At 62.5% G+C, this 8,342-nt stretch overlaps 2 protein-coding genes across 4 annotated transcripts; one reads left to right on the top strand and one right to left on the bottom strand.

Moving 5' to 3' along the window:
• Window positions 1–883: 883 nt before the first annotated feature.
• Window positions 884–6,112, bottom strand: NDUFS6 (NADH:ubiquinone oxidoreductase subunit S6). The gene is made up of 4 exons (XM_057710061.1): window positions 5,837–6,112; window positions 4,889–4,942; window positions 2,106–2,228; window positions 884–1,403 (listed from the first exon to the last, which is right to left on the bottom strand). The coding sequence occupies exons 1-4, from the start codon at window positions 5,966–5,968 to the stop codon at window positions 1,338–1,340; spliced, it is 375 nt and encodes a 124-aa protein (XP_057566044.1). The 5' UTR covers window positions 5,969–6,112; the 3' UTR covers window positions 884–1,337.
• MRPL36 (mitochondrial ribosomal protein L36) lies at window positions 6,062–7,681 on the top strand. Of its 3 annotated transcripts, none has more exons than XM_057710063.1 (2): window positions 6,062–6,183; window positions 6,997–7,681. In XM_057710063.1, exon 2 carries the CDS (start codon window positions 7,003–7,005, stop codon window positions 7,255–7,257), a length of 255 nt encoding a protein of 84 aa, XP_057566046.1. In that variant the 5' UTR covers window positions 6,062–6,183; window positions 6,997–7,002; the 3' UTR covers window positions 7,258–7,681. The 3 variants fall into 3 exon arrangements, with proteins under 3 accessions (XP_057566046.1, XP_057566045.1, XP_057566047.1); XM_057710062.1 differs by having other exon boundaries at window positions 6,091–6,222; XM_057710064.1 differs by lacking the exon at window positions 6,062–6,183 and adding an exon at window positions 6,577–6,839.
• Window positions 7,682–8,342: the final 661 nt, after the last annotated feature.

Genomic DNA, 8,342 nt, shown 5'->3' on the forward strand with positions numbered 1-8,342 from the left:
TCTGTTGATAAAACTCAACATCCACATAAGGTTAAAACTCCAGCAAATTAGACAGGAGGCCCTCTGCAGCCAGGGGTCCACTGTGCAGGACCAGGGACCTGAGCTGCGGGCTGTGCCTCGTTCACTGTCTGCAGCCTTTGTCCATTTCCTGGCCAGATTCCCCTCCTCGGGCGCCCTTACAGCCCGGGTGTGTTCTCCAGTTACCTGGTCTCCAGGGGCATCCCTTCCCCTCGTCAGGGTTACCCCCCACTCATCCCACTCCAGGGAGACCCGGAGTCTCCTATCCTCACCCCTGGAGACCCCCCAGGCCCCGCCCCCACCTCCCAGCCGTGCCGGCACAGCCAGCCCCTAAGCCCACTACCTGAGGCCCTAGGCCTGTGGCTCTGAGTCCGAGAGCCTTGGCGAGCACCCCTGCGCGCGGGGCCGCACCCGCCCACGTGGCCCGGCCCACAAGCTGAGGCCCCCCCCCGCCCGCCTGCCACGGGCTGGCTGGGGTCTGGGAGTGGCTCCCCGAGTCCTCTTCCACCCACGGTGACTCTCACACTGGTGGCGCCCAGGGTCCCTGACTATCAGCCACTTACTGCGCCCAGCCTCCAGGGCTGAAGGCCAGACGCCAGTGCTCCTGCAGTCACTCTGCCACACGGTCACCTCTCCTTCCATCTGGAAGCGTAAACGGTCTTGTTTCCTCCCGACTCTAAAGTTAAGAGTTTCACCAACTCACGGTTTACAACGAGAACACGCCCAGCTGCGTCTCTTCTCGCCAGCTCTGCCGGGCACGGGGTGACGTGCAGGCTCCCCCCAGCTCAGGAGCCTGTGCCCCCCACCCCGCGCACCGCCTTCTCCTCGGGGATTCCCGGCACCCCACGAAGCCTCCATTCTCGTCCCTCATCACTTGATTTTTATTTTTGTGTTACACGACATCATAACCATCACTCTTTAAAATACACAGCTTGCACTTAGCTCGGCTCACACGTGACTGTTAAAATCTCTGAGCAGGGACTTAGCTCCGCGGGACCTGAGACGCTGGGTGGAGCCTGGGGATCAGATGGGCGGAAAGCGCGACAGCGGACGCATGACCAGGGTGCAGCCGGGCCGGCCGAGCCCTGAGCGGCCAGGTCAGCCCCGTCCGTCCCCGTCTCCCCAGCGCCGCTGTGGGCCCGCGGGGCAGGAGCAGGTGGCAGGCCCGGGAGGGGAGGGGACGCCGCCCGGAGCTGCAGTCCTAAGTCAGCGCGCGTGAGAGAAACGAGCCGTGCACAGCGTTCTCGGAACAACCGACACCCTCTATTCGGCACCGGTGGGTGCCAGTCCCTGCGCCACCGCGCTGCCCGCGTGCGTCCCTAGTGGTGGTGCTGGCGGAACTGCAGGCCGCAGTAGCCGCACGTCCCCGTCTTGGTTTCTTTGTCCTGAAAAATTCAAAGGGAACACACTTCTATTCCCGTATTCCACTTCAATCTAGACACAGGTGACCATCAGACACTGAAAGTAGACGCTGGAAATACAGTGCCAACCCAGGGCGCCCGCAGAGCTCGGGGTCACGGCCGGATGCTGGACCAGAGGCCCTGGGTCCAGCCTGCTCCCCCAGACGCACAGGGGGCTGTGGGCTCCTCACCCTGGAACACACGGTCGGGTCCCGGCCACCCTCCCGGCCCTGAGCAGGGGCCTGGAAGGCCCGGAGGGGTGGGGCGCTGGACAGAGGCCCACCCCTCAGGGCTGGGGTCCAGCCTGCACACAGCAGCAGGGGCGGCGGTGGGCCCCAGCCTTCCCTAACGCCACGTGCACCTGAGCTTTATGCCGAGGCTTCCTCCTCTGCTCTAACACCCCGTGCTGTCCTCCTCGAAGGCTCTGTGTGTGTGTTTACCAACAGTGTAAACAATCACACACGCGCCAACGCAGTGGTTCCGGGGGAAAGACAGCCGCCTACGCCTGAGAGGAAGGACAGCAGGGCGGGTGACCCCAAGGGCGTCACACACGTCACAGTCAGAGGTGCCCTGGACACGCCCGTCGTTCAGCCCGTCTACGGTGCGTAGGCAAGACCGAGGGAGAGGGTGTGTGGCCAGCGGGGACATGACAGACGGACAGGGGCCCGGGGACAGACAGCACGTTACCAGGTTTATAAACACTCTGGGGTGGCCCAGGGCCCCCCCGCCGCCGTCACACGATATCACTCGACTCTCGACTGGGCTCACAGGCTGCTCTGCTATCAGATCAATGGCAAAGTTCTCATTCACCTGGAACAAGAAGGACAAGAACAAAACACTAGACGCTCTCCCAGAATTTAAATCAACGTACACCCCCCAACACACACACATACACACACACACACACACACACACACACACACACACACACACTGGCAGCAAAGGCACGCTCTGTACCTTTTGTTTAAATATTACCAGGGTAGGTCCTCAAAATACACAAATAATTAAATGTGTACATACACACTTAACTTTTCATTTGGCTACGATGTCAAACTTATAGAAAAGCTGCGAGAATTACAACAGTACAAAGCATTCTCACTTGTCTTTCCCTGGAATCACCGACTGTTAACACCCTGCCCCACGTGTGGTGTCACCTTTTCTCTCCTGGCCCTGCCCCCCACACACACACAAGCACACACGTGCACACGCATGGGCACACGTGCACACGCTCTCCGCCTCCATCTGCTGGGAAAGACCAGAAGCAGCAGCAGAGCCAGGGGCTGCGCCGCCTGCACGACCGCGTCACCGTGGGCACCCGGCTCTGAAAGGACAGCTGGCTCAGGTCCCCGAGCAGGCAACGCGACAGCTGAGGCTGAGCCGCGCGGGGACGGAGGGAAAGGCAGCCCCAGACCACGAGGGGCAACGGGGACGCGGGAAATTGGAGGGACGCGGAACCAGAACTGGGACGCACGGAAACACAACAACACGCGTGACCCCGCTGTTTCACAGTGACGTTCTAAGTCCACTGATCTCCTTACTGGAGGAAATCAACTCATGATTTTTAAGCTGGTAAATAAAAGGAAAGAACGAAGCATTTCTCCTCTCTCCTCAGGGAGCCAGCGTCTCTCGGTGCAGGTACTCAGCTGGGACGCAGTGAGACCATCGTGTGAGCCGATGGCCCTGGAGGCGCTCACCCACAGCAGCCAGAACCAGAACCAGAACCAGAACTGCCACGCACGGCCCAGCGGGAGCCCCGCGTCACAGGCGGAGGCTCAGCCCACACACAGGCCCTGATCCGATCTGACGGAGCTGCTGGACCCCGCCCCAGCTGACACACTCAGGGGAGAAGACGGCAAGACCACATCTGGAAGGGCGCCCACCTCTGCAGACTAGAGGGTCACGGGATCAGAGCACAGTCACAGAGGACAAACACGTCAGCAGTGGGACCCTCACCCCCGCCCCCCAAACATCCCTGGAGACAAGCACGCAGACGAGATACGCGGGGAGGAAACGCCGCCCGAGGGAACTGCAATTCCGGCTCCGTGAGTAACCCTAGCATCTGTTTATCATGATGCTGAGAAGTGCTGTGCCCAGCCAGTCCCGGGGGACCGGGGCCTCGTGGCTGCTCGCCCTGTGCACCCAGAACCCCATCAGCACCCAGAGGGGCCCGAGGCTGCAGTGGAGAGGAGGAAACGAGGGTCGCTCTTCACAGATACGGGGGGAGGGGAGAGAACCACCCGCCTCCACCCGGGAGCACAGAACCCTCCCGCCTGCGGCCAAGGGGCCACCGCAGGCCCCACTCTGTCCCCTCCTTGGGGGCGGGGCTGGGGGCAGGCTCTTCACAACATCTTCTCTCTGGGAGGCCCGTCCCAGGCCGAGGGCCGTGGATTCCTGTGCAGACTCGCTGCAGCCGCACAGGGCGCCTCTCCGGTCAAGACTGGCCGAGAGCCACGCGTGGACACGTCCCACCTTTCCTGCAAAGGCGGCTCGGCTATCCACCTTCCTGCCCTCCTCGTCACTCAGACTTAGTGCAGTCAGTTTACTTCTTAAGATACAACCAAAGGAAACTGTAGAGGCAGCAGTAAGATCAGTGGTTGTCAGGGACTGCGGGGCGGGGGGATGCAGTGGCGGCACCCAGCGGAGTCCGGGGCAAGGGGACACTCTGTGACACTGCCATGTTGCACATGAGACATTATGCACTTGTCCAAACCCACGGAACAGACAACACCAAGAGTGAAGCCCACGGAAACCCCGCACTTGAGTTCCTCACAACACATCGACACTCAGCGAGGGTTCACACCTGCCACTTCTAACAAAGGCAGCGCACTCGGGCAAGAGGAGAGTAACAGGGACACTGCTGGGAGCGGGGGGAGAGGCTGTATGAGAGCTCAGTACCCTGTGCAATCTCCCCACATATCCAAAGGTCTTTCGAAACACTCTCCGGGAAGCTAAAAAAATTTTAAATACTATAAATGCCAAATCTGTGGTGCAACAATGACATGGTGGAAGAACTCCAATGTCCGCAGTCACACTGGGGTTTCAGACCCACTCAGGGAAGACCCACCCATGTGCTGTCTTCAGCTTGTCAGCAAAAGTCCCTAAAAGAACCAGCCTAACCTATGTGGTGTGAACCATGGAAAACATACCCCAAAAGAGTAATTTTAAAGAGTTGATGACTTACTTTAACCTGAGAGTCTCAGAAGTACAGGGCACAGAGAAGAAAGAAAAGATCCCTCCCATCTACATGCAACCCAAAACCATACCTACAGGATGTCATGTTACACATTTCACGGGAAAAAACAAAACAGAACTAAACATGTTTAACATTTAGAAGAAATGAAGAATTCCAGGGACTCTAGAGTGCTCACAGTTTAGGGGCAGTTTAAACTTTACATGTTACTTTTTATTTCTTCTTCGTTATAAACAGTTTTATGAGAGCCTACCTCTCTCTCACTAGATCTTTTACTTACCTCTTTCTGACGACCGACAAATCGAACTTTCCTGTAGTCTTTATCTTCATAAACCTGAAAAGAAAGAGATCATGTCTGATTTTCACAGCCCAATTCTGTATCTCACACCAGTCACACACATTAGAGGAAAAGTGTTTTCTTAACGTTTAGGCCGTTCATGATCACACACGAGGAGTAAGTGCAGTTGTGCCCCAGTGGCATTTCTAGGCAGGATTCCTAAGACGTCAAAAAGTAGGAGTCTGAACGGGAAGTAGCAAGGCAGGGAAGAAGCGGAGGCGGGCAGTCCTGGCGCGGGGACACCTGGACCTTCTCTCTCACCGGCCCCAGGGAACCCGCTGCGTGACCTTTCAACAGCACAGGTACTTACACTCTCATCTTTGGGCTTAGCATCACAGCTTCACGCTGTGTTTGTATTTTAGTCAACAGCAGACCCTCGAGTTATTAAAACGGGATACTTATCACACAAATATAACAAGATGTAACCCACACAATCTGTAGTTTCTGACTCCACCGGAGGCCTGCCCACCGTAACCGACGGGCTGCGCCGGCCGGGATAACAGTCTTGTTTCTGAGTTCGCAGAAGCTCAGAATGAGACCGCTGTGGCTGCGAACAGGCCGCTCACACCTCCACGCCTCGGTGCCCCTGTGGGTACTGGGCCGGGGGACCCGGGGGGAGCGGGAGATGGAAGACGGGACCGCAGGCGCTGGGTCACGGACGTCAGGGGCACTGGGGCACTGGACCGCGGGCACTGGGCTGGGGGCACCGGGGGCATGGGGGACACTGGGGCACTGGACCTCGGGACCTGGGCTTGGGGCACCGGGGCGCTGGGCCGCGGGACCTGGACTCGGGGCAGCGGGGACACCGGACCGCGGGACCTGGGGGCCGGGCCAGGCTCCGCCCACCCGGGCGCCCCGAGTGGGGGGCGCTCTCCGCGCCGCAGCGGGTACCTGGCCGGTGTGCGTGACCTTCTCCCCGGTCGGCGAGGTCTGCACCCCGAAGCACCTGGCGCCCCCGGGCCGGCTCCGCAGCGCCGCGCCGCCCCGGCTCAGCAGCCGGAGGAAGGTCACCGCCGCCGCCATCTTCGCGGCTGACCCTCGACCCCGCGCGCCGACGCGCCGACGCGCCGACGCATGCGCACGGCGCCCGCAGGCCTGGCTCTACGGCGCCCGGGGGAGGCGCGCACGCGCGGTGCGGTCGGGCCGGGGCGCGCGCTCCCTGCGCGCTTAGCGGCCGCCCGGCGTGCCCGGGACCGACCCGAGGACGCGAAGACGAGGCGCGGCGCTTGCCCTCGACGGTGACGGACAGTCACGGGGGAGTTAGGGGGCCCGCGCTGGTGAGCGCTGGGCAAGCGCCCCGGCTCAGGGCAGCCTGGCGGCGCGTCACGCTGGACGGCGCGCCTTCCCCTGCGGGTCTGGGGGCTCCGCGGCGGAGCCCGGCGGCGCTGCCCGTCAAGCGCGGTCGCGGGCATCGCTCCCGCGGGGCAGCCCCGAGAGCGCGCCGCTCCGGAGCGCGACTGGGCCGGGCCCCGGCCCTCCCGGGCCCGCGCCGTCGCGTGCAGAGACCCGGCGGGAGCGCGGGCGGCCCCGTGAGCCTGGGGAGCGGGGGTGCCCGCGCGGACACAGCCCCGGAAGCCGGGCGGGGCCTGTGCCCGCGCGAGCCTGGGCTTTCCCCGTCTTTTAGAAAGCGTGCTCCTGCCCGGGTGTGCGCTCCCCCCGACAGCGCCCCCCACACTGCAGACGTCCGGGGGCCGGCAAGGCGGGCGGACCGGGGACCGCGCAGGGGCGGGCAGCCCGCGGGGCAGCAGCCGGGCGCCGCGCGACCCCGCGTGACCCCGCCGCCATCTTCCTTCCCGGCGCGCCCCGCGGTTGGGGGCGGGGCGCTGCCGAGGGCGCAGGCGCGGGCGCCGGGGCTGGAGCCGTGAGCTGCGGGCGGCCCGCGCGCTCTGTCCAGGTGCTGGGGGCGCCCGGGGGCAGGGGCGGCGGCGGGGCCGCAGGGCTCGGGGGGCGGGGGGGGGCGCGTGGGCGCGGGGTCTGAGCCGGGGGGCCGGGGCGGGAGGTGCTCCTGAGGGGCCGCGGCCACCCTGACCGCCCTGATCCTGCGTCCGCAGGTCCACATGGCCGCCGCGCTGCTGAGAAGACTGGCCGCCGCCGCGGGCCCGCTGCTGCGGCTGCCCCAGCCCCCGGGCCCCGGCCCCGCGGTCGCCGCGCCCCTCCCCGCGCCCCGGGCCCTCGGCCTGCCGCCGGCGCTGGGCTTCAAGACCAAGGCCGTCCTCCGGAAGCGCTGCAAGGGCTGCTACCTGGTCAAGCGGCGCGGGCGCTGGTTCGTCTACTGCAGGACCGACCCCAGGCACAAGCAGAGGCAGATGTAGCCCTCGGGCCGGGACCCGTGTGCACCGCGCGGCGGACCTTCGGGCCTCGTGGGCTCTGTGGCCTGCGTCTCTCCTCCTTGTGGCTCCGGATCCCGCCAGGCCTGAGCCCCACCTGGGAACCCGTCCTTCACTCCTGCGCAAGCTTTGTTTGTGCTGGGTGAGGGGGGGGACAACACGACCTCAGGGGGAGGGGAAGCCGGCCCTGCCCCGCGACAGAGCCCAGGTTCTTTGGAAGGCCGCCCTGTGCCGTGGCCCGGGCCCTGTCTCTAAGTTCAGCCACACCGCTGCTTCCCCGTGGATTCAGACTCGTGTTCTCAGCATCCTGTCTCCAGGCTAGGCAGGGGAGGCCTCCGTGGCAGTCTTTAAGTCAAGGGAAATGTAACTCGTTCATGTGTCCATAAACGGATTTTGGACCTTGATTAAATGTGTGTGTCATCCTTAGTCTGAGAAGAGTGTGTGCACATGTAAGTCTCTGTTTGCTTGGGTTGCAGTGTGCTGTGTGTACACAGTATGCGTGTGCAGTGGGTGTGAGTTGAGTCAGTGGAACCGCTGCTGTGGACTCTGCAGACTGACCTGGAGCCGGTGGCGTGCAGTGTCCTGGTGTCGCCTGCCACAGGGACACAGCCTGATGGGTTTTTTATTGATTGATTGATTGGCTGCGTTGGGTCATTGTTGCTGTGAGCAGGCTTTCTCTAGCTGCGGAGAGCAGGGGCTACTCGGTTGCAGTGCACAGGCTTCTCACTGCGGTGGCTTCTCTTGTTGCGGAGCACAGACTCTAGGTGCTCAGGCTTCAATAGTTGTGGCACATGGGCTCAACAGTTGGTGGCTTGCAGGCTCTAGAGCACAAGCTCAGTAGTTGTGGTGCACGGACTTAGTTTGCTCCATGGCATGTGGGATCTTCCGGGACCAGAGATCATGGACCCCTGCGTTGGCAGGCAGATTCTTAAACTCTGCACCACCTGAGAAGCCCCCGATGGATTTCTGAATCTTTCCTCTCTCCTGGGGTTATTAGCCTCTGTTTGATTTAAGATAAGAGCTTGACCAAATCCTCTTGCAGCTCACCTACTTCCCAATACCTGGACAGA

This window comes from Hippopotamus amphibius, chromosome 15 (assembly GCF_030028045.1).
Source record: "Hippopotamus amphibius kiboko isolate mHipAmp2 chromosome 15, mHipAmp2.hap2, whole genome shotgun sequence".
In the NCBI taxonomy this organism is placed as follows: Eukaryota; Metazoa; Chordata; class Mammalia; order Artiodactyla; family Hippopotamidae; genus Hippopotamus; species Hippopotamus amphibius.

Coding starts and splice junctions, on each gene's coding strand:
- NDUFS6 (XM_057710061.1), bottom strand. CDS start 5,968: ATGGCGGCGGCGGTGACCTTCCTCCGGCTGCTGAGCCGGGGCGGCGCG. Junction 4,943..5,836: donor AGGTCACGCACACCGGCCAG/GTACCCGCTGCG, acceptor CTTTCTTTTCAG/GTTTATGAAGATAAAGACTA. Junction 2,229..4,888: donor TTGTCGGTCGTCAGAAAGAG/GTAAGTAAAAGA, acceptor TTCTTGTTCCAG/GTGAATGAGAACTTTGCCAT.
- MRPL36 (XM_057710063.1), top strand. CDS start 7,003: ATGGCCGCCGCGCTGCTGAGAAGACTGGCCGCCGCCGCGGGCCCGCTG.